The sequence below is a fragment of the Mus pahari genome, chromosome 9, assembly GCF_900095145.1.
Source record: "Mus pahari chromosome 9, PAHARI_EIJ_v1.1, whole genome shotgun sequence".
Taxonomy (NCBI): domain Eukaryota; kingdom Metazoa; phylum Chordata; class Mammalia; order Rodentia; family Muridae; genus Mus; species Mus pahari.
This window is the reverse complement of record NC_034598.1, coordinates 42,944,379-42,967,401: the sequence shown is the minus strand read 5'-3', so window position 1 is coordinate 42,967,401 and position 23,023 is coordinate 42,944,379. Positions and strand designations below refer to the sequence as shown.

The following is a 23,023-nucleotide window of genomic DNA, read 5'->3' as shown; positions in this document are numbered from 1 at the left end:
GCAGGGTGCAGCTGTGAGGTGTCCGCAGGGTGCAGCTATGAGGTGTCTGCAGGGTGCAGCTGTGAGGTGTCTGCAGGGTGCAGCTGTGAGGTGTCTGCAGGGTACAGCTGGATGTCCTGCACTACCCGGGGGTTCAAGCTGGTGTTGTGATCACAGCTTTACAAATAGGTGGTCCCGACAAACAGGACAGTTCATGTGTAGTTCCAAGGTCTGAGATGCCTCACCTCTGGGCCTGGGTGCCAGAAGTGTCCAAAGGAGGCTAAAATGGTCCACAGTTTTGCTGGGACAGTAGGTCACAGTAATCAATAAAACACTCTCAAGCATCATTTCAAGCCAAAGAGACTCTTGGTGTACTGCCCGGTGATAAAATCCTGTAGTGTTTTTACACAGTGGAAATCCACAGCCAGGGAACCAGCAGAGAGGCTGTGAAGCAACCATGGGGATGCGGGATGTCTAGGCTGGTCTGTGGTTGCATTTATAAGATTAAAGCTCCACATTTAAAAGTCAAATTTACCAGCACACCAGTATACATTCTGCACATTTAAACTTGGGTTTGAAATGTAGGTGTCAACTTGAAATGGTCTGAGGACACAAGACTTTTTAAAGCTTGCTGGGAGACAAAGATCTTTATGAGTCCTAGGCTAGCCTGGGCTACATAGTGAGCCCCTGCCTAAAAAAAATTTTAAAAAGTAAATAAAAAGGCTTATTTTGAAGGCACCTGGACCAACACTGTGGTCTTTCAGTGCAGGACTTTCCCACACTTCCCTGCCCTGGTGGAACAGAAACTTTGTAGCCAAGAGCAGAGCAGAGCAGGAGCTGGCATGAAGGCTGAGTCCCATTCCTGTGGACAGCACTGAAATTTTAAAGAAGGCAATAAGGAAACAGTCCTGGAAATGGGGTGCAGCCAGCATTGAGGAAGCAGGCCCTGTGTCTGTCACTGGGGTGTTTGGGGACTAGAGAATGATGACTGAGGTCATGCTCTGCAGCACAGACACATGTCAGATGGCCTTCTGGGACACTGTGGTTAAACAGTTCTATGTGGATGATGAGGCTATGACGCTGTACGAGATGTCCTGGGCTATGAAGTAGAGCCATAGTCTTGGGGCCTGAGTTGAGCTCCACGCTAGCATTTGGCTAAGTCCATCTGCCCCTTCAGGTTTAGCTAGACCCAGGGACACCAGAGAACCAGAGGTGGGTGTGGTAGGTGGCAACACACTCTAGGGACAGAATACTGAGGTTGGCATAGTCTCACCACAGGTTCCGCACAAACTCTCTAATTCAGACCCCAGCAGGTAGAGCAGGAAGCCTCCTCTACTGTGCAGCACAGGGAATGGTCACTCAAGTGGGACGCTCAGCAAAAGCCATCCTCACAGCTGGAGCCCGAACAGGTGGGGGTTGTTATCACAGAGGGACAGCTGAGGACTTAGCAGGGGGCACAGTGCTGCTGTTGCACCCCAGCAGGGCCAAGCTCAGCAGCCTGATGCCAGCCCATCCATCCCATCCTACGCCTTGGGAAAGAAGCAAAGTCAAGCTTCCAGAACAGTGGTGGGCACAGCCAGGCCTGGGTGGGGCCAGGCCCCTTCTGTGTAGTGCCAGTGGCTGCCTGGTCACTGAGTCTTTTTTTTTTATTATTATTTTTTAAGAGGCAGGGTTTCTCTGTGTAGCCCTGGCTGTCCCGGAACTCACTCTGTAGACCAGGCTGCCCTCAAACTCAGAAATCTGCCTGCCTCTGCCTCCCAAGTGCTGGGACTAAAGGCGTGTGCCACCACTGCCCAGCGTCTGGTCCCTGAGTCTTGTCACCCAAAGCTGAGTACATAGTGACTGTATGTAAGACCTCACTGAAGTTCAATCTTGAAAATCATAGTCTGTCCCTGGGGCTCGGGGTGTGGGATCGGAGGTGTGCTATGGAGCCTGGGCATCTCCTTTGAAAGCCACAAAGCCACTGGGAGGGGCACAGGGTAGAGTCTGTGACATGAACATGAGCATGGCATGCTGAGGGCTGTCGTTTCCCCTGGGGCTGCTGGGTCAGAGCTATTAGAGCTAGGGTAGTGTTGTGTGATGTCTGTGGAGACCCTCAGCCACCTCATATATTCAGGTCTATGCAGATCCTGTATGGTATAGGGAGGAACTTTAAGGTCCCTGAGGTGTCAGGGTACATGGCCTGCAGACCCTGGCCTTGGGACATGAGCATAGACTCCGGCCTCAGAGTCAACACTGAGATCTCCTGCTGGCCCCTTGAATAGGCCATTCATTCAGCCTTCCTGTGCTCTAAGTCACTCTGTGTGTGTGTGTGTGTGTGTGTGTTGTTGTTGTTGTTGTTGTTGTTGTTGTTGTTGTTCATGTGTGATGTTTGCATGAGATGCATAGTGTTTGTCCCTCAGCTTTCCAGGGGCAGCCTCTCTCTAAGCCAGGCACAACAGCTCATCTCCTACCCATGTCCTGAATGAGGCCCGTGCTGTCCAGACCACAAGCCTATGCCTTGTCTCCACACACACTGACAACTGCACCCTGTGTTGCCAGGACGGCTGTTCTCAGTGAAGGACCGTGCGGCCGCCCCTGAGCAGCGACCATGGGCCTGCTTGCCTACCTGAAGACCCAGTTCGTGGTGCACCTGCTCATTGGCTTCGTCTTCGTGGTGAGCGGGTTAATTATCAACTTCACCCAGCTGTGCACACTGGCCCTCTGGCCCATCAGCAAGCACCTATACCGCCGCATCAACTGCCGCCTGGCCTACTCGCTCTGGAGCCGTAAGTGTCCCCGCCCATAAGGGCATCGTGTAGGGGCTTCTGGGGCGGGGGGCATGGAGGTGGGGGAAAGCTTCTCCTGCCAGGGCTCTCAAGGGGCAGTAAGCACAGGGCCACACCTGACACTCCATCCCAGAACAGAGCAGGGTGCATCTCAGGCTCCCTGAGGTCACACCCTTCCAGGGCCATGTGAACAGGTGCTCAGAGTAACTTTACCAGGCTCAACCACATGATATTTCCACATTGGGCTGTGTGGCTCACACAAAAGGAGGGTCTAACAGCACGGTGGGTGCTTTCAAACCAACAAAAGCAAGGTAAAAATAGGCTCAGTGATCTGCGACCCGGCCACCAGCACACACACGGTACTGAACGTCCCTCTTCACATTGCAGGGTGCAGTAAAAACAGGTGTCCCTTAGGCACAAGTGTGTGAGTGCTACCTATGCATCAGAGTGTACTAGTGCATGAGAGCACATATACATAAGAACCCTTCTCCGCATCTACATGGACAGACAGTCACTTACTCCCGGCCTATGTACCGTGGGAGGGCCCTGGCCTGGGTGCAGCTACCTGCAGTTTACATGATGCCACTTTGACTCAGTTCCCACAGGACAAAGACATAGTCCGAGATTTCTGCTGATGCCCAGGCCTCACAGGCATCTTCACCATTCTTGTTTATATGGTCCCAAAGCTAACCAGGTAGTCTTGCGGATGCTAGCCCTGGCCATATCCCGTCCTCAGTGTGTCCACACAGACACCAAGAAAATGAGTAGCCTTTCTGTGTCTGAGAACCCTCTTCCAAATGCAGTTCTAAGTGGGGGGAAAAAGTATGCAGTCCACTACTGCTTACACTTGCCTGTGCAGCAGAGGCGTGGAAGAGGCAGGAAGGGACAGCAGTGCCCCAGGAAGGGGGTACAGGATGGTGTGTGCCACCCTACAGCAGAGGGCACGTGCCATCTCACGGGGATTCTGCACCTTTATCCCCTCCTTACCTAGAAACCAGTGACTACAGTCTGCCTGATCCCCCTCCTCAGCTTGACTCAGAAGGTGACGGCCATTGCACAGAGAACAAACTACAAACCCCACACGTGCAACATGACTTGGTGGCAAGACCACTCCAGTGTTGACAGATAAAAGCTAAAACTGTAGCCTCCCGCATCTGGTGCTACTCTAACGCCAGAACAGCACACACACCAAATCGGGAGGGGAAAGGAAACAGCCCTTCAGCTACCATGGGAGACATGCTAGGAAGTCAGCGGTGCCCCAGGAGGCTTTGTGAGGACGCCCTGGGAGGGGCAGAGACGCCTGATAACATCAGCCTGGCCACAAACAGAGATGTGGGGGGAGGGGTGCACGGCCACTGAAGAGCATGTCCTTGGGGACTTTCTGGGGGCCCAGGCCTCAGGACTTCCTTCTGTCCTGTGACTGGGTGATAGCCTGTGCTAGACTGGAGGATGGTGACTGTCACCACTCTCTGATGGCAGAGCCACCCCTGTGTGTGTTCTCGTGCGGACCCACATATGGCTCTAGGGCACACATATGGGATGCCCTTCTGGCCGCATGCTAATGTGTTTGGGAAACATTAAGGACCCCACCTCCGAAGTATTCCAAAGCAGCTACACCATTTGACACCCCTCCTGGGACTAAGTGAGAACTCCTGTGTGCCCAGGGCCTCACCCTACTTGTGGCCTCTGTGTTTGAGGCTGGCAGCATGCCCTGGCTCCATCCCCAGGGAACAGTTCTTTTCAGGGGGCCCTCGGGCTCTCTCATGGAGCAGTGGCCAGAGCCAGAAGTGCTTCCTGCCACCATCCCACATGTGGCAATTACATCCTGGTCCACCTGCCTCAGATGCGTGGCCGTGGTCCTCCCACTGCAGACCACGGTACCCATGCAGGATGCCTGCTCTCGTGTGCTTCCTGCCAGACCTCATTTATAGTCAAACTCTACGCTGAACAAATGCACACAAAGCTCTCAGCATGGAACCTGCTGGCCCCGACCTTATGAAGGTGACCATGCGGAGGAGCCAGGCGATGCTGTGGTCCCACCTTATCCTGGATCTGCCTGTGAGATGCAGGCAGGTGGAGGCTGGGTTCTGAGTTCTAGTGACCCTCCTCATTCTGTGGAGATGCAGCAGTCAGCTGCTGAGTGCCCTCTGAGCTCCTGACCACAGTGCTCCTCCTTGTGCCTTGGGCATCCCACATCCTCCTGGGCAGCAGTAGATCTCATAGGAGCTCTTCCGTAGGCCTGCCTGGGGTGGGTAAGACTGAATGTGGACCATAGCTTACACTTGATGTCCACCTTATCTTTGCTCTCCAACTGTGAATTGCACGGCCCCATAGGCATTCTTTCCCGGTCATTCAGGACACAGCTCCCGCCTGCCTCCCACACAAGCAAGCCAGTGGTCACGTGACGTGGTGGCTGAACACTGAGGCAGCCTGACCATTTAGAGCTGCAGGGCCCTGCTTCTTCCGTTTGTTGCCATCACAGCTTCCATCACACAAAGTAGCTGTGACTCAGGAAAGCTTACAAACACGGGCCCTCCTAACTCACTTCTAGAAGAGAGTTCCCCTCTAGGTGGAAATGGAAATGGATGTGGGTCTGATACTGCTCTCCCAGAACATGTGGAAAACCGGGGCGGGGCTGGGCTGGAGCAGGGCACTGGGCAGGCATCTCCCAGTGCTGACCCCACCCTCCCGCAGAGCTGGTCATGCTCCTGGAGTGGTGGTCCTGCACGGAGTGCACTCTCTTCACCGACCAGGCCACCGTGGACCACTTTGGGAAGGAGCACGTGGTTGTTATCCTCAACCACAACTTCGAGATCGACTTCCTTTGTGGGTGGACGATGTGCGAGCGGTTTGGCGTGCTGGGGGTGAGCAATGGGGTCAGGGAGGGGCTGGGTGAGTGATGGCAGAGTGGGGCCCCAGGAGGAGACCTGCCATCAGAGTCCCTGAGACTCTAGAGGCTTGTTCCTTTGAGGTTTCTTGGCTTGGTCCCTTCATTGAGCAGTATGGCTGATGGAGGTGGTGGGAGCGGGGTGTTTTCCCATGTGGTCTTCTCTGAAGATTCCTGCCTACTCTTGAGACTCACTGTGACTTCATTTCTGTTACTACCATTCACAATCCAGAGGATCCCACTCAAGGCTAACTGAATGATTGGTTAGCTGAGTGGCCTCAGGTGAATTTAAACCACTCTGAGAGGGCCAGGGAGTTCAGTGCAGCCAAAGCCCCTAAGCAATGGCAGGAAGATGGGGGTCAGGAAGAGACCAGGAACTGAGGTGCTGCTATCCACCATAGGCCTGCCACGACACCAAGGTTGGGCTCTTGAGTAGTTTCTGGGGTGGCCCCCTGTGTGTACTTGAGGGGTACCAAGTCAAGGATCATTCAGTCATAAGCTGGGGGGTCCCATTTATAGCAAATGCTTTGAGCCAGGAGAAGCAAGACTTGAGCCCCTGGTGTGTGTGTGTGTGAGGGCTTCTGGCCGGGCCTCCCCGCCTCTGACAGGTGCCATGGTCTCCCTGCAGAGCTCCAAGGTGCTGGCTAAGAGGGAGCTGCTGTGTGTGCCTCTCATCGGCTGGACGTGGTACTTCCTAGAGATCGTATTCTGCAAACGGAAGTGGGAGGAAGACCGGGACACCGTCATAGAGGGACTGAGGCGCTTGGCTGACTACCCAGAGTACATGTGGGTGAGTGTGCTTGCGTGTACCCTGAGGTGGTAGGGGCTTGTCTTCCTGTGTACTAGGGTCTAAGTGGTAAGTTGTAAAGTCTCCCACTAGGGACATAGCTCATTCGGTAAAGTGCTTGGCACACAGGTGTAAGAAACTGGGTTTGAGCCCCAGAACCCAAACAGAAAAGGCAGGCTGTGGTGAGCATATAAATAATCCCAGCACTGGGGAAGCAGAGGCAAGTAGACCTCTGAGGCTCACCAGCTGGCCAGCCTAACGTATTTGGCAAGCTCCAGGCCACTGGGAGCCCCCATCTCAAAAAACAAGGTGGGCAGTGCCTGAGGAACCTCACCCAGGGTTGACATCTAGTCAACACACACACACACACACACACNCACACACACGCACACACACACACACACAAAACTGTACACACACATGCCCACGATACCATCCCAGTTTTGCAGACTTGGCCTTGTTCCTAGGACATAGCTTCCACCTGTCCCCGCTGCTGCACGCCCAGCTTTGGCACACACCCTCCTAGGGTGCAGACGGTGGGAGAGTCATCCTGCATGGTGTTTCTCATCCCCTTTCTTGTCTACTCTCTGAAACCTAGCTCCTTACTGCCCACCCCCGACCCTGCTCAGGGACCATGCTTTCTCTTCTTTGGCCGAAGGCTGCTGCCCAGGGGCACTTTCAGGTTTCTCTTCTTCTGGAGAATTCTTTGAGGAAAACTCCTCTGATTGCACTCCTCGGTGTGACTGGGGTGCAGATTGCAGCCCTAAAATAAAACACTGTCTCAATGACACAGCATGCTTGCCGCTGGATGAGTCCGTGCTTCCTTCTCTCTGCCTCCGGCCTTGTGTGCTATGCAGCCGTGGCAGGCAAGGCCTGGAATGTTACAGGCCTTGAATGGCAGGGCTCTGGTTCCATCCCCACTGTCCTGGAATAACCCTCTGGCCTCCCCCTGCCCTCTGTTCATTCTGCACCTAGTTTCTCCTGTACTGCGAAGGAACACGCTTCACAGAAACCAAGCATCGCATCAGCATGGAGGTGGCTGCCTCCAAGGGGCTGCCTCCACTCAAGTACCACCTGTTGCCCCGGACCAAGGGCTTTACCACGGCAGTCCAGTGCCTCCGGGGGACAGGTAGGAGACGGGGACCTGTGATGAGAAGCTGGATCCATCACTGCCTGCTAGGCCACTGTGCGAAGCTAGAAGTTTGAAAAGGGCTGGGGATACTGCTCAGCGGGTGCAGAACTTGCCTTGAATATGTGGGGTCCTATGTTCTGCCACCCCATAAACCAGGCATTGGGGAATTTCCTGTAGTCACAATACTCAGAAGATGGAGTCAGGATCAGATAGATCATCTGGGGCTGCATAAATTCAAGGTCTCCCTAAGAAACATAGTTTGAGGCCAGCCTGGACAAAGGAGACTTTGTTTCAAAAAGAAAAAGAAAAAAGCTGCTTTTCTTTTTTTGAAGTAGAATATAAAATATAAAAATATAAAATATACCAGAAGCACAGACGAATGGCAGAAATAGGATTGGCATGTTATAAGACCTGTGATCTCTTTGGGGATGATAAAACATTACTTAGTGGGAAAACTGTCCAATAGTAAGATTCGAACAAAGCAAAACATTATAAAGGAGAATGTCAGAGCAGAGACATCGGGAAGGGCTTACAGGAGCCACAGAAAGGGGCCAGGAGCCCCGGGCAGGACGGAACCACCAGCAGGGAGGATCTGAGCATTTGGCAACCAGTTGGGAGTGAAGATCATCGCTCCATGCTCTGCCGTGTGGCGGGGCAGACCCAGGTATAAAAGTGGCTTTTCTGTTTGGTGGTGACGTCACTGCTGTAGAGTATTTTCCATCATCCACCACTCACTGGTCCTGTCTCCTCCCCTCAGTTGCAGCTATCTACGACGTGACCCTGAACTTCAGAGGGAACAAGAACCCATCTCTACTGGGGATCCTGTATGGGAAGAAATATGAGGCAGACATGTGTGTGAGGTGAGCGTCTATCAGGACTTGATGTGGCCTGCTGCAAGACTCTGGAGGGTGTGGGACACAGCACGGCAACCTAGCAGTCCCTGGAGTCCCCTGGCCAGTGTGAGGGTTGATTCTTGTCTGTTTCTCAGTCGCATGAACACCTATGCATACATGCCCCCAAGGAAAGCTCAATCCCAAATCTGGCCAGAGTCAGTTGGTCTCCCCGACCAGCAGTCACACATCTGGTGAACTTAACTAAATTCTAACCTTTAATCTCTTGCTTTGAGCTAGTGAAATGGAACATTCTGTAGAGCCCCTGCTGGAGTGGCACTTGTCACCAGGTGACTCTGATCTGGCTTGGTAACTTCTAGATAGTGGCCTGGGCATCCATGGGAGCTCTGGCTGGGGAAGGCTTTGCCTATGCTCCAGAGCCCAGGTGATGATGTCTGTGGGCTTGCTTGGCCATCTTCTGTGATGCAGCCACAGTCAGGACCCATTGGAAGGACCCGAGGCACAGCTGAGACCTCTCACACAGAAGCAGCCTGCCTTCTAGAACACAAAGTTACAGGTGGACATGGTGGGTAGGGTCCATGTCTCAGTGTTGGCTGAAGACCATAGCCAAGGTGATGTTCATCTCTGTGCCTCCCAAGGAAATAGACGATTCATCTAAAATCTGTTCACGCCACGCCTGGGATTGATTCTTCTGAGGGACTTGAGCTCATACTGGTTTACAAATTACACTGCGAGGAAACTTCCAGAAATAAGGTTGTAGACATAAACTGTAGTGAAAATTGTGGAATTTGGGGTTCTTTTAAAAACAAATACTATAAGAGTATGTTGTTTTCATTTTAATCCCAGGTATGGGGATATGGGGCTGCTTTGAACTGTCTGCAGCAGCTGACTACGATTTGCCTTGTGCTCTAGCAGAGGCGTGATAGTTTTTGCCAGCTGCAAAGAGTTTCTGTGACTATGTGGGGTTTGGAATTCTGGGGACCTTTCAGAGGGTCAAATGTTAGGACTCCGAGAGGTAGGGTTAGTTGTTAGTCATTCAGGGATCTTTTCCCTTGTATCTCCTATCCAGTGATAGGGATAACGTGGGGGAGGAGGGATAAAGGGTAGGAAAAAGAAGAACCACAAAGTAGCAAGGACCAGTTATAATAATAAACAGTAAGGTTATTGATTGTTTCCTCCTGACTTTGTAAACAGCTAGGTAACTGGGGGTCGGAGACCCTGAATCCGGTCTTGGGAACTCACCCTGAGTTGGAGTCAACAAGTAAGCCTAGGGTCTTCTCCTTCATATTGTTCAGCTTCCAACAAGGAAGTTAACCCCAGGGGACTGTGGTGATTTGTTCTGAGCCTCAGGTGGCTTCTATGGCCAGGTGTGTTAGCTTCCTATCACTGTACACTTACCTGAGATAATTAACTTTCAAAGAAGAGACTTTGTTTAGACTCAGGGTTTTGATACTTTGAGTCCACCATTGAGTTTCTGTTGCTTTGGTCCAGTGTGGAGTCAGCATGCTATGTCAGGAACACAGGCAGGGCTGAACACAGCAATCACCTCATCAGCCAGTTGGCTAAAGAGGGAGGGCTAGAGTGCTGACCCCTCAGACATAGCCATGACCTAGGGCCTCCTACTGGACACCCCCCCCCTTTTTTTCTAAGTAGGATCAGGATCCTGGGAGACCAAAATACTAATACATGATCTTTGAGAGACAGAAGAGAACAAAAGAAAAACTTTTAAGGTAGATGACAGTGACTAAGAATCCAGCCATGTCCAGAAGTGAGACCCCCCTCAGGGACCAGTCATGCCCCTGTCCTTGGCTTAACTGCCTCAGGTCAGAGCCAGATTGTGGCTAGGTGGCCAGATCCCTCTCATCCAGCTGCTCAGTCAGCCATCAAGCTGAAATGCCCCCCCATGGGCACCCAGCTCTGACAAGGGAGGCCTCTCTTTGTCCTTTCCTCAGTGATATGCTGATTCTGTAGAGATGTTGAGCTAGCTGCATTTCAACAGACAGCTTTGAGCTCGCAGAAGCCTTGGTTGGTATGTGCTCTTGAGCACAGACTTTGTCCAAGTGTGCTGTTCCCATCTAGCACACCTCTGCAGTCACAGCCAAGGGCCCTCCCCAACACTCCCTTGAGGGAGACAAAACTAGGGCTGTGACAGGCATGCAGGCCTGTATGTGCATAGCCCCAGGGACCTCTGTTCTTTGTGCTGGCGTGTTGGCTAGTCTCATGATGGCAGAGGTACTCCTAGAAAGTTCAGGGTACTAAGCTCAAGCTCTAGCTGCTATGAGCAGGAAGCCTGCAGGGCCCCACTAACATGTATCCATCTTCTCTCTCTCTCTCTCTCTCTCTCTCTCTCTCTCTCTCTCTCTCTCTCTCTCTCTCTCTCACACACACACACACACACACACACGTGCCAGGAGAGCCATGAAATAGGTCTGAGCCTTGTGGTCCTCTTGCTATAGGAGGTGTCCTTCTACTACACCCCCTGACTGTGTGCCATCTGTGCCAAACTCTCCCCATGCAGTCTCAGCATGTGGTTAGAGCCCTTGGAAGGTACAGACATAAATATTTTATCTGCTAAGACACTGTTACCTTTGACTCTGATGTGGCCATGAGCCTGCAGTGGCGCAGTGGAGCCACATGTTCTGTAGCCCTGGGCTCCACCAGTGCTGTGCTGTGGTGGAGAGGTTCCTAGGCATAGCCCACACAGCCACAGCACCTTGGGGCCTCCATTTTAAATGTACAGATTTGTCTCAGCCCATGAACTTACTTTCTTGTTTTTGTTTTGTTTTGTTTTTTCGAGATAAGGTTTCTCTATATAGCCCTGGCTGTCCTGGAACTCACTCTATAGACCAGGCTGGCCTCAAACTCAGAGATACACCTCCTTCTGCCTCCCAAGCGCTAGGATTAAAGGCGTGCGCCACCACTGCCTGGCTCCATGAACCTTTCACATGGCCTTTTTTCTGAAAGGACAGACTGTGGGCTACCATGGTAGCTGTCCATGCCCCTCACCAGAGCTAGATTCACCAATTCCCCCCTTATTCCTAGTTCCATCTACCCACAAGGAAATGAAGCCTGAAAACACTAGACAGAAATCTCCAGAAGCTCTTTGTGAACTTTAAACTACACATGCTCTGAGTGGCATGATGGAGAATGTCAGCCTCGCTCCGACACCCTGGATGCAAAGCCTTGTCTAGTGTACTCTGCTTGGGTCAGCCACCCTCCTAATGTCATTCACACAGACTCACAGCGCTTGTGTTTAAATGTGACTTAGTAATAGCTTTAAAGCACAAGGGGCGTGAAATGAGGGGAGCGGGAGGGTGTGGAGCATGACACATCAGAAAACAGTGTGCAGAGGGAGCACTGGAGTGTGGAGCATGACACACCAGCAAACAGTGTGCAGAGGGAGCTGAACGCTTAAGGTGTCAGATGTCCCTTGGGACTTGGAATCTGTCCCATTAGAGGACCCCATCACCCCAGTCCTTGGGAGCCTGTGTGAACCCAAGTGCTCTGTGCCACCTCCTGGGCATCATGAGGTACTGCAGTTCCCTGTGGAAAGCAGGACCCGCCTGTCTGGAGCCAGGGCTTCCATGAAGCACGCTATGTCGCCGAGGCTGATATGCAGCTCTTTATTCTCTTGCTCCACATCCCAAGTTCTAGCATCACAGGACTGTGTCACAGGTCTAGATTCCTGTGTAGCCTCGGGTGGCCTGGACCTTGACATGTCGACCGTGACAGCTATGACCCTCTCTGCATCCCAAGTGCTGGGATTAAATCCATGTGCTACCATGTCCTGGCACTCACTCTGTCACTCAGGCTGGTCTCTGCCTCCCAAGTGCTGGACTTAGAGGCGTGCACAACCGCGCCTGGCTTGGTTCTAGCCTTTTAAAGTTTATGACACAAAGACTTATTCTCTCGTGGAAGAGTCCGAGCTGGATCTCCCTGAATGTGGCTCTCCTTGGGGTAGCATTCTAGTTGCAGACTACAGACGATCGTCAGTCATTTTTACTGTGACTGAAAGTCATCCCTTGTCCACCCTGTGTGACCTAACATCCTGGTGACTATCAGACCTTACAATACAGTCTTAGCAGACCACCAGTTCCCACTAACCCCAAGGGTAGGATGGCATCAGATAGACTCTGAGACCTGCAGAAGAGGGCCCTGCTGTAACCCCACCCACCTGCAGCTCCTACTGATGCATTCCATCAATACTTTATAACTTTCTTCATTCTGCAGCTAGTACAAATATCACATAACTACTTACACGGTAGAAAGTGGCATTTGCAGAAACTTCAGTATGTGGTGTGGGGCCACCACCACTCATAGCTGTCAATCCATTGAAGGTCACGATCAAGGTCAAATGCCACAAACCCTTGGCCTTGATCATCTGCAACAGTCCGTGTGTTGTGAAAGACCAATACCTCTGCATTCACCCTATGGGGAAGTCGAGGGATGGTCTACCAGGCAGGTGGCTCACAAGGGTTCCCAGACATAGAGGCATCTTTCAGTCCTCGTGTGGGGGATGGCCTGGCCATGCCCAGAAGGTTCTAGTATGTCAGATGACTATCAAGAGCTTACTTTGCCATCTGCTTGTTTTAGAAATTAAGAATGAGGCTCGAATAGAGAGCTTCAGGTGGCCTCGTCTGTGTCACTTGCTCCCTCCCAGGGTTGGGCAGGTGTCCATTCGCTCACTTTACACTTTACAGGAGGTTCCCCCTGGAAGACATCCCAGCAGATGAGACCAGCGCGGCCCAGTGGCTTCACAAGCTGTACCAGGAGAAGGTAAAGGCTCCTGCTTGCCCTCGCCCCACCTCCTAAGCAGACTGGGACAGTTGGCAAGGAAGGAAGGAGCCACATGGTTCCCCTTTGGGTGCCAAAGACTGGTGATCCTTCCTCAGCTGCCTGATAAAGTGAAGTAGAATGGTGCCTGGTGTGTGCAACAGTGCAGGGCCCTTGTACACTGCCTGGTGTGTACAAATGAAACTGTCTTGATGACATTTTACCACAGTGTTTCTTAAAGAAATTTTAAGTGTGTAGCAGACATTGCCCAGATTTATAACCACTTGCTTATGCTGTGGGTATCCCCCAGATATACAACAGCACGTTATGTCATGGGACCCTACAGCAGATGTCTCAGGGTTCTTCTGAGCACACATGTACAGCTCCCACTCCACAGAGCATGCTTACCCTATGCCCACTTCCTGGGACGATAAGTGTCCTCTGCATTGTCCTAGAAACCAGATGGCCAGAAAAACCTATAGCAAACAAAATTCCCTCCAGTGCTGGGAGCAGCTCCCAAGGAAGAAAGGGAGCCCCAGAGACCATGTCGGGAGGAGAGCTAGACATGAGGATGGAGGGGCCTGTGCTGATGCTACACACTCTGCTGGTAGTGTTGGCTGGTTCCCCCAAAGTCTTGAGTGGTAAGCCTTCATGGGATCAGATGGTGAGATGTGACTTCACTCAAGGCAGTAAGGTGATGGCATATCTCCTTGTGAGACCGGACCTTTCAGGGAGTCAGCTGGGAAAGGTCGAACTTGTCGAACCTACCTCCTCCTCCTCCTCCTCCTCCTCCTCCTCCCCTTCTTCCTCCTCCTCCTCCCCTTCTTCCTCCTCCTCCCCCTCTTCCTCCTCCTCCCCTTCCTCCTCCTCCTCCTCCTCCTCCTCCTCCTCTTCCTCCTCCTCCTCCCCCTCCTCCTCCCCCTCCTCCTCCTCCCCCTCCCCCTCCTCCTCCCCTTCTTCTTCCTCCTCCTCTTCCATGCTGAAGAGCGCTGCCCTGGTGACTATCCTCCCACGTACACAGTTCCAGAAGATGGAGACACTAACCTAGAAAGTGGTACACAGAGAGTTCCCTCAGGCTGCCAAAGGAAACCTATGCACAGCTGGAGGGAGGTGACCCCAGAGGCAGACAGCTCAGGGTCTGCCTAGACTGGACTCAAGTTGAAGACCAGCTGCAGGCTACCACAAGACATAATGCCCAAGGGAACCAACCCTTCCTAATACCCAGCACAACTGTCAAAGCCCTCGGAGAAACCTGAGAAGTAGCAGACACAGGCTGGAGTGGGAATGGAAAACAAGGAGACCCGCAGAAGAATGGAAAGAGCAGCAGGAAGATGTTGGGGGCAAGCGGAGAACAGAAGCAGCCCGCCAGCAGAGCAGTGCGGTGAAGCGAGGACTGTGTACATAGCACTTGCCTTGCGCAGATCCCCTCCACATGTCAATGTTCCTCAAGAGTATTCTTAATTTAGGGGCCGGAGAGATAGATGGCTCGGCATTTAAGAGCTCTGGCTGTTCTTCCAGAGGACCCAAGTTCAATTCCTAACACCCACGTGGCAGCTTATACCTGTCTGAAACTCTAATTCCAAGGCTTCTGATACCCCACACACAGACATGCATGCAGGCAAAACACCAAGGCATACAAAATTAAAACAAGCTATAACAGGAGGAGCCAAGCGTAATGGAGTATACCTTTGATCCCAGCACTCGAGGCAGAGGCAGAGACAGAAACAGCGACAGACGCAGAAGCATCTCTGAGTTTGAGGTTCAAGGCCAGCATTCCAGGACAGCCAAAGTGACATGGTGTGAGACCTCAGAAAGAAAGAAAGAAAGAAAGAAAGAAAGAAAGAAAGAAAGAAAGAAGAAAAGAAAGAGAGATGGATAAGATAGATAGATAGATAGATAGATAGATAGATAGATAGATAGATAGATATAGATAGATGGAGAGAGAGAGATAGATAGATGGATAGATAGATGGATGGATGGATAGATAGATAGATAGATAGACAGATAGATAGATAGGTAGATAAGAAAACTGATCCAGACTGATAAAACAAGACACAAGCAACAAGCAGGAGAGCTAATTCACGAGCTAGGCATGACCGGCTCTGTGCTCACCTGTTTGAAATCTTGGACAAAGTTTGTCATCTCCTCTACCACACCCTGTGACAGTTGCCCAACAAAGTAGGTATAGAAGGTTCTTAACTCACACAGCACAGGCTACGTACCTGGACTCCCCTGGAGTCCAGAACATGTGTCTGCCTGTCTGTCTGGTTGTCCTTATCTAGCATAGCATTAGAAGTCTTAGCAGAGCAATTATGGAGAATATGAGGATGCCCAGATTGGAAAGGAGGGTAGTTGAACTACCATGTTTACAGATGCACAGTCCAATATTTAGAAAAACCTCAAAACTGTCAGAATGTTAGAACTGAAAAGTTCCCTAAAGTTGTAGGATAAAAAACAAGCAAACAAAAACAGTATCCAAAAACTAATATTCCCCTGTGTCAGAAGCTAGCTGAAAGACAAACCCCAGCGAACCAGTGACACCTGAGGCGGTGCCGCCGTCAGACCTGGAAGTCCTCCCAGCGAACCAGTGACGCCTGAGGCCGTGCCGCTGTCAGACCTGGAAGTCCTCCCAGGAAGTCCTCCCAGTGAACCAGCGACACCTGAGGCGGTGCCACCGTCAGACCTGGAAGTCCTCCTGATGGCAGTGTTAGAAGGAAACGCATTCCAACGCAAGACGCTGCAGCCAGCATTATGTCACTGCTGTCCATGGTTGCTAATGAAAGTAACAAAATTCACACACACACACACACACACACACACACACACACACACACACACACACTTTCCGTTCACTGATGGATAAATAAACTATAATGAAGTTGGGCGGTGGCCTGCAACTTTAATAATAGCACTAAGGAGGCAGAGACAGGTGGATCTCTAAATTTGAGTTCCAGGACAGCCAGGGCAACACAGAGAAACCTTGTCTTAAACACAAAACAAAACAAAAAAAACAATAAACACAAACAAAAATGGTGACAATGATGTGTATAAACACACAGTATAACATTGTCAGCCATTATACAATCAACCAACTTTTTTTTTTTAAGATTTATTTATTTATTATATGTAAGTACACTGTAGCTGTCTTCAGACACTCCAGAAGAGGGCGTCAGATCTTGTTACAGATGGTTATGAGCCACCATGTGGTTGCTGGGATTTGAACTCCGGACCTTCAGAAGAGCAGTCGGGTGCTCTTACCCACTGAGCCATCTCACCAGCCCCATCAACCAACTCTTGCCATTTGGAGCAACGTGGATGGAAGTGAAGGAATGCTACAGAAGTGAAGCCAGCGAGCAGCAGGACATAGCACATACTGCCGTAGAGGGTAGAGCAGTAGATGGAGGCTGGGAGGATGGAATGATAGGCTAAGGATGCCAGCAGATGTGCCATGTCCTATGGCTCAGCCCTCTTAGGATCACTGACTATGGCTGATGGCAAGTATGTATTTCAAATGTTTCAGTGGAGAGGGCTCTAATCATTCTCAACACAAAGAAATGGTCATCGTCTGAAGTAGTGAACACCCAGTCATTACCCTCTGTGTGTGTGTGTGTGTGCATGTGTGTATGTGCATGTGTGTGCGAGTGTGTGTCTATGAGAGAGAGACTATGACCCACAAATGTACAATTATGTCAGTTAAAGTTTTATATAGGTGGATAGGCAGTCTCTCTCTCTCTCTCTCTCTCTCTCTCACACACACACACACATACACACACACACTCACCTAGGAGAGTATACCTCTCAAAAGGAAAATGTAGTAGGGTGGTAGTTTATGACTGTCATTCCAGCATTCTAAAGGATCAGAAATTCAAGGTCAGAACCAACTATGTGGGAAGTTCCACACCAACATGAGCTGCAGGAGAGCCTGTGTCAAAGAAGGAGGAAGATGAAGGAAGGGGAGGAGGAGGAGGAGGAGGAGGAGGAGGAGGAAGAGAAAAACATAGAAATGGTATGGGGCTGGCAAGATGGCTCAGTGGGTAATAGTGCTTACCGTGCAGGCTGCTGTCCTGAGTTTGGTTCCTGGATGCTGTGGTAGGAGAGGTAAAAAGCCTTGCAGTGGGGTCTGGACTGTGGCTAGGCCCAGGACCCTTTGGCTGTCCTTTGATAAAGGCCGGGGTCTACAGCAGCCAGCCCCAGGCTAGTCATGACTCCTGGCAGCTTTGCCTGCTTGGCTGGCCCGATCCTAGCTAATTCCTTTCCTGGGTGCAAATGTCACACAGCAACTGAAGGTCCTCTAAGAAAGTGCTCCTCCCACCTGCACTGGGGCAGTCTGCTTCATTCTGTGCCCTGGACAGGAGGCTTTTATTGCTGAGTTTTCTCCTGAATCAGAGCCACACTTGTGGATCTCAACTTTGTACTCTCCCCTTGACTCTCAGGATGCCCTGCAAGAGATGTACAAACAGAAGGGTGTATTCCCAGGGGAGCAGTTCAAGCCTGCCCGAAGGCCGTGGACCCTCCTGAACTTCCTGTGCTGGGCCACCTTCCTCCTCTCACCCCTCTTCAGCTTCGTCCTGGGCGTCTTTGCCAGTGGATCCCCGCTCCTCATCCTGACGTTCTTGGGGTTCGTGGGAGCAGGTAAAGAGCACAGATGTGCCCGCTCACATTCTGGGGTCACTGGGCCACCCATACCCAGGACTTTTGGTTCATCGTGGTGGGCCCAGGAGGTAGCAACTGACCTAGGTCAGGGACCGAGTGACCCTGGCTCCTGAGCATGGTGGCTGCGGAAGACCTTACCCTCCTTTCACTCTCCCGTGGCTTCCTATACTAGAGTGACCACACCCAGGGAGGAAGCGAGTGAGGTGGGGGTGGCAAGGCCAGTGAGGGTGTCCTGGTGAGGTTGACCTTTAATCCCTTTTCTCTTGTCTTTCAAGCTTCCTTCGGAGTCCGGAGACTGATAGGAGTGACTGAGATAGAGAAAGGCTCCAGCTATGGCAATCAAGAGCTTAAGAAAAAGGAATAATTAATGCTGTGATTGAACACCCATAACCTGATGCGGTATCCAATTAACTCAATTAAAAACAGAACACCCAAGAGCGAGGGAAAGAGACACTTAGAGACTATTTTTATTATTAACTGGTGACTAATATTAACAAAACTTGAGCCAAGAGCAAAGAACTCGGCCTGCCAGCTGAAGATGGTCGGCCAGCACCGGCAGGGTCCCATCAGCCCTCTGCGGGGACAGAGGCGGGCTTGGGGGAGGTGGTGGGGCCATGGCGCTCCCCCAGAACTCCACCTCCAAGAGGCAGCCTTGGCTGCTCTCCCTTCTTAAACTTAGAATGAGGCTTTTGTTTATTATCAGTTATTTGGGGAATGTAACCTGGCCCCAACCCTGTGCCCTGCGCCCCAGAACACTGGCTCTCCCTGGGTGCAGGTCAGCCACCGCCTCCTGGGGGCAGGTCAGCTGGCCCCCTGTCCTGCAGCATTCATCCTGCCCTGCTTGGCACCTTAGCTTCCAGCCCCGGGAGAGGGAGGAAGTCTTCTTAGAGATAAGCACACACTGAATGTGGATCTGGCCCTTTTGTCCCTCCCCCCCCCCGGGGGGGGGGGACTGAAGATCACACCTCCGTCATCTGCAGCGTCATCTGCAGCGTCCATTGGCACTGCCTCGCTGGGGGCTGTGTCTAAGCACCTTACTGCTCTTTTAAAAGTGAACGCCCTCCCGAGAACTCTGCAGAAAATGGAACCCTTGAGTTCATACAGCACCTCCATATTGTTCTCTCTCTCTTCCTCTGTAGCCAGCAGGCTGCCATCCCGCACAGGGCCAGATGGGAAGACCACACACGGGCCCCACACCTCAGAGCTGTGGTGCCTGGGGGGGCTCCAGCCTATGGGACTCCCCTGGGACACTCTTCAGAGGGCCGTGTCACCATCAGGCCTCCCTGTTCTCAGTCAGACCCTTTTAGTGCTTGTTAGCATTAGAATCTCTTTTTACAGGCACAGGTCTGTGGCTGGCTCACCATCAGGCCTCCAGGTCTGTGGCTGGCTCGCAGCTTCTCCCTGTCCTCCTCCTATTCTGCCTCTCTTCAGGCAGGTGTCATGGCTGCTGACCATACCCACCATTGCCCCTTACCACCTCAGTGACATACGCCGTCCTGGCAGAGAACAGGGGACCTCAGCCTGCACTTGGTGCCTTGCCAGGGTCCCTTTGCTGGCCCTGGAGGCCCATTTCCTTCTCGCTCAGCACAGGAAGGACCTGCCTGGTTTCTGGGAGACCTAGGTCCTCAGGAAACACCGTCATAAGCTTTTACCTTCTGTCTGGAACTGGCTCTTTTAAAGTCATTCATGTTTTCTAACAAGGAAAATCTGGGTAATTTTTTTTTTTTTTTTTTTTTTTTTTTTTGGTGGCATACTGCAACCAGAGCTCATAGTAAAGGCAGAGAAGATTTATAGGGTACACTAGAGGAAGGAGGCCTAGAGAAGCCTGAGTGCAGACCTGGGCCTGACTGTATGGCCCCAAGTGCTGGGGACCAATTCACAGAAGAAGCCCCAAGTGCATGCCTGATTCACAGAAGATGCTAATAGCCTCTACGGTCTATGCACAATGGAGTGGTTTCTCCTGTCACTCTTGGGTAACAGCAACACACAAGGCTGCTTGTAAGGGTGAAAGGTTGAGTCAAGCTGAGACACTGAATCTCTTCCCCTCCAGCTGAAGACTTGAGTGCCCTGGCCTCTGCCAACTAGGAGCCATCTTGGGCGCTCCTGAGGGTCTGCTCCCTCCCTGGTGGGCTTTTCTTTCTGTCTTTCTGTCTGCTTGGGGTCTCTGTCTTCCCCCACACACCGTCCCCTCACAAATCGGAAGGAAACAGGCCCATGGGCCCTGCCCTGCATGCACCTGCCTCCCCCCTTCCCCCCTGGGGAAAGCAACCTCAGAGCCTTTACCACTTCACTAATGCCTCTGGCTTCCCACAGAAGCCCTGAGCCTTTGGGGTCAGCTGACCGTTGAGTCTATGAATGACAGAGGAGTCTGGGCTGCAGGCTCTGCCCTCCTAGGCCTGCTCATCATCCAATGCAGCGCTTCTGAGAGCAATAAAAACTACACTAGGATGTGGGTGTAGGCTTATTTGGGGGTGGGGCGGGGTCAGATTTTGCTTTTCATCTGCTTCAGAAAGAAAAGGGGGAGGAGAGCCCCTTCAATTTTTCTATTAAATTAATAAATCTCAGAATAATGCTTTTTCTCTTTTTCCTTCACACCCTATTACTAATGGGCATGGCAAATGTCATGCCCAGATTCGGACGGAATCTGCTGAAGTGTCTGCTGAAGCCGTTTGCTGGTCTTCAGGGAGCCTATGCTAGAAGCAGCAGGCTTAGGAGCCAGAGGCATTCTGGAACTGGAGTGGTTGGTGGCCTGGGGTGGGGGGGAGGGGGCTGGCCTGCTAGGCAGGCTCCGCTTCAGGCTCCCCAGGAGAGGGACCCCCACAAGGTCAGCCCAGACTGGGATATGGCCTCCTCCCCACTCAGGGTCAAGGGCCAGATAAGTGAGGGCTCCCACCATCTCCCCGAGAGACCCTTCCACTGTCCAGGTGGTCTCCCACCTCTGGTCCCTGGCCACACCCACATACCTCATGCTGGCCTCTCTGAAGCTGTGCTGAACTTCAGCAATGGCTGCCATTCTCCTGACTGCTTGTGCCATTTCATGGTACCCATATTGAGCATCTAGGGACTGTGCTTCTCTCTCTGAGGGCTTTGTGTTAGCATCCTGATTGGTGACCATCCTGGAGAAGCAGGGGCACCACACTAGGAAGGCTGAATGATCAGAATGTGGGCAGTTCAGAGATCAGGGACACTCTCCTTTTGACAAGACTTCTTAACCCAAAGGTTAAACAAACAAAACAAATGCATGCTGTTTGTGGGTCTTTAGTGACTGCATCTCTGAGGCACATCTCTGAGATGTTGTAAGCCCTGTCCTGGGGGGAGGGGATTGGAGGGGGAGAGACGGAACCAGTCTGATTAAATAGATGAGTTCCCGGCTTCTTGATAACAAATGGCAACAATGTAACAACACTTTCTTGTAGGAACAATGCAGGTGTCTTCACAGATGCCTTGGGTGCCCCTCCCTCCCCTTTTGTTGTACCTTGCCCCGAGAATCTTTTCTACCTAGCCTAGCCTTCATGCCATCCAAGGAAAAAAGTCTGGGTTAGCCCCAATTTGTGTCAGGTTCAGGATGGAAGAATTAAGTGGCTCTTCCTGCATGTTGCCCTGTCTCTGCCTGAGACTGTATAGGACAAGCCAAAAGTAGCCTTCCCAGTCCTGATGGCCTGCACCTCAACTGTTTGTCCCACACATAAATCCAAACCACTAGCTAGATGCATGCGACGCTTAGTGCTAGCCATTTTGGTGTGGCTTCTAGCCCTCTACAGTGTCATGAAGCTCAGGGTTAGAATGGCGCACCTGAGATGCCTGCTGCCTTCTTTCTAGAAACATCTCTGGCCTATGGGCCAGCCCCAAACCAAAGGCACCTGGGCCTGGGTTCGGGCACCCCTGACCTGCCTCAGGCCTTGTCCCAGAGTCTTGCCGTGGGGCTGTCAGGTGGGTACTGACATTCACGCCCCAGATCCCTGCATACAGGGGCCAGGATTTTAAAGTGCAAGTTCAGGCTTTGGGTGATCTGCTTGGCTGACAGGGTGGACACACGAATCGAATTTATCACAGGCTTTTGAAATCAGTTAATCCAGGGGAAAGATGATATTCTCCCAAATCACTCCAGAAATCAACCAACGAGAGCACTTTGCAGAGCTACCAGAGATGGTGGCATCCTCTCTTCACAGACAGCGACCTGTGAAACTGTGAACTTTGTGCTGACAGGTCACCTGGAGGTTTCTTTTTCTCCATAGCTTTTTTGGGTTTCTTTCTGTTGCAAAAGTGTTCGGACAGAAGCAGAACTGTGAATGAGACTCTGAAATGCACTAAATTGTATTCTATTAAACTGGAGTTACTTGATTCAATGAAGAGCTGTACTGCTCTACTTGTATTTATTGTCTCAGAGTAGAAACATTGTGACAATCAAACATGACTTGCCTCAAGGCCTGTACCTCCTGGCTTCTGGACCGAGTACCAGTGAGTTCTATAACTACAGGAAACGGCTCTTTCTGGAAGCCGCACAAACCATGGACTTTAATGATCAAGTGCTGCAGTGGGTGGGGTGCAAATATCCGGGTTGCTTTTCCATTACTGAGAAATTGCCATATGGGACTGTGGGCAGTCTCCAAGGGATGCTTTGTCTCCAGGGTGCAACTGTGTTAATAAGGACGTTTCCTTTTGTACTCTTCTTTTTACAAGTTTGCTACTCACAAAGCTTTCTGTAGTAAGGATGGAGGACTGTGCTCTAGGAAGATGTCCAGGGCTGGGAGCTACAGTGGACTCCCCAGGCCTGGGTCTATGGCCTGGCTGTGTTGACTGCTATGCAAAGCTCTCTCTGTCCACAGCACGTAGAAGGTCACCCCGGCGGTGTGGCACTCCTGCTTGGTGGAACTTTCTAGGTAAAATGCATAAGTATCATACTTGTTTATTACAAACACTGTTGTGAAACAAGGGATCATAAAATATCCACAATATATGAGAAAGTGACTCTCTGCCTCTTTTTCTTTCTATCTTTCTGGTCTGCATAGAATTCCAAGAGGGACAGCCTTCAAGTGCTTCCTGTCCCTCGGGGGCCACCCTCCTCTAACCCCTTGGTCTCTGCCTCTTCTCTGAGGCCCTTCAGTTGGTAGCGCTGCCCCAGGGCCCCAGGGTCTCCACTCTGAGTGAGCAGCAGAGAGAGAGAATTCAGCTAGCCTATGGTAGCGACTCAAG

At 51.6% G+C, this 23,023-nt stretch overlaps 1 protein-coding gene across 3 annotated transcripts in view; it reads left to right on the top strand.

The window, feature by feature from the left end:
* The window catches only part of Agpat3 (1-acylglycerol-3-phosphate O-acyltransferase 3), an 83,783-nt gene extending 60,985 nt beyond the window's left edge, over window positions 1-22,798 (top strand). For all 3 annotated transcript variants that reach the window (XM_021204830.2, XM_029542077.1, XM_021204831.2), the window contains 8 exons: window positions 2,521-2,747; window positions 5,442-5,611; window positions 6,263-6,424; window positions 7,397-7,550; window positions 8,311-8,413; window positions 13,105-13,180; window positions 17,611-17,809; window positions 18,106-22,798. In XM_021204830.2, coding sequence (XP_021060489.1) covers window positions 2,570-2,747; window positions 5,442-5,611; window positions 6,263-6,424; window positions 7,397-7,550; window positions 8,311-8,413; window positions 13,105-13,180; window positions 17,611-17,809; window positions 18,106-18,194 — 1,131 coding nt within the window. In that variant the 5' untranslated portion in view covers window positions 2,521-2,569 and the 3' untranslated portion in view covers window positions 18,195-22,798. The remainder of the gene's footprint in view (window positions 1-2,520; window positions 2,748-5,441; window positions 5,612-6,262; window positions 6,425-7,396; window positions 7,551-8,310; window positions 8,414-13,104; window positions 13,181-17,610; window positions 17,810-18,105) is intronic.
* Window positions 22,799-23,023: the final 225 nt, after the last annotated feature.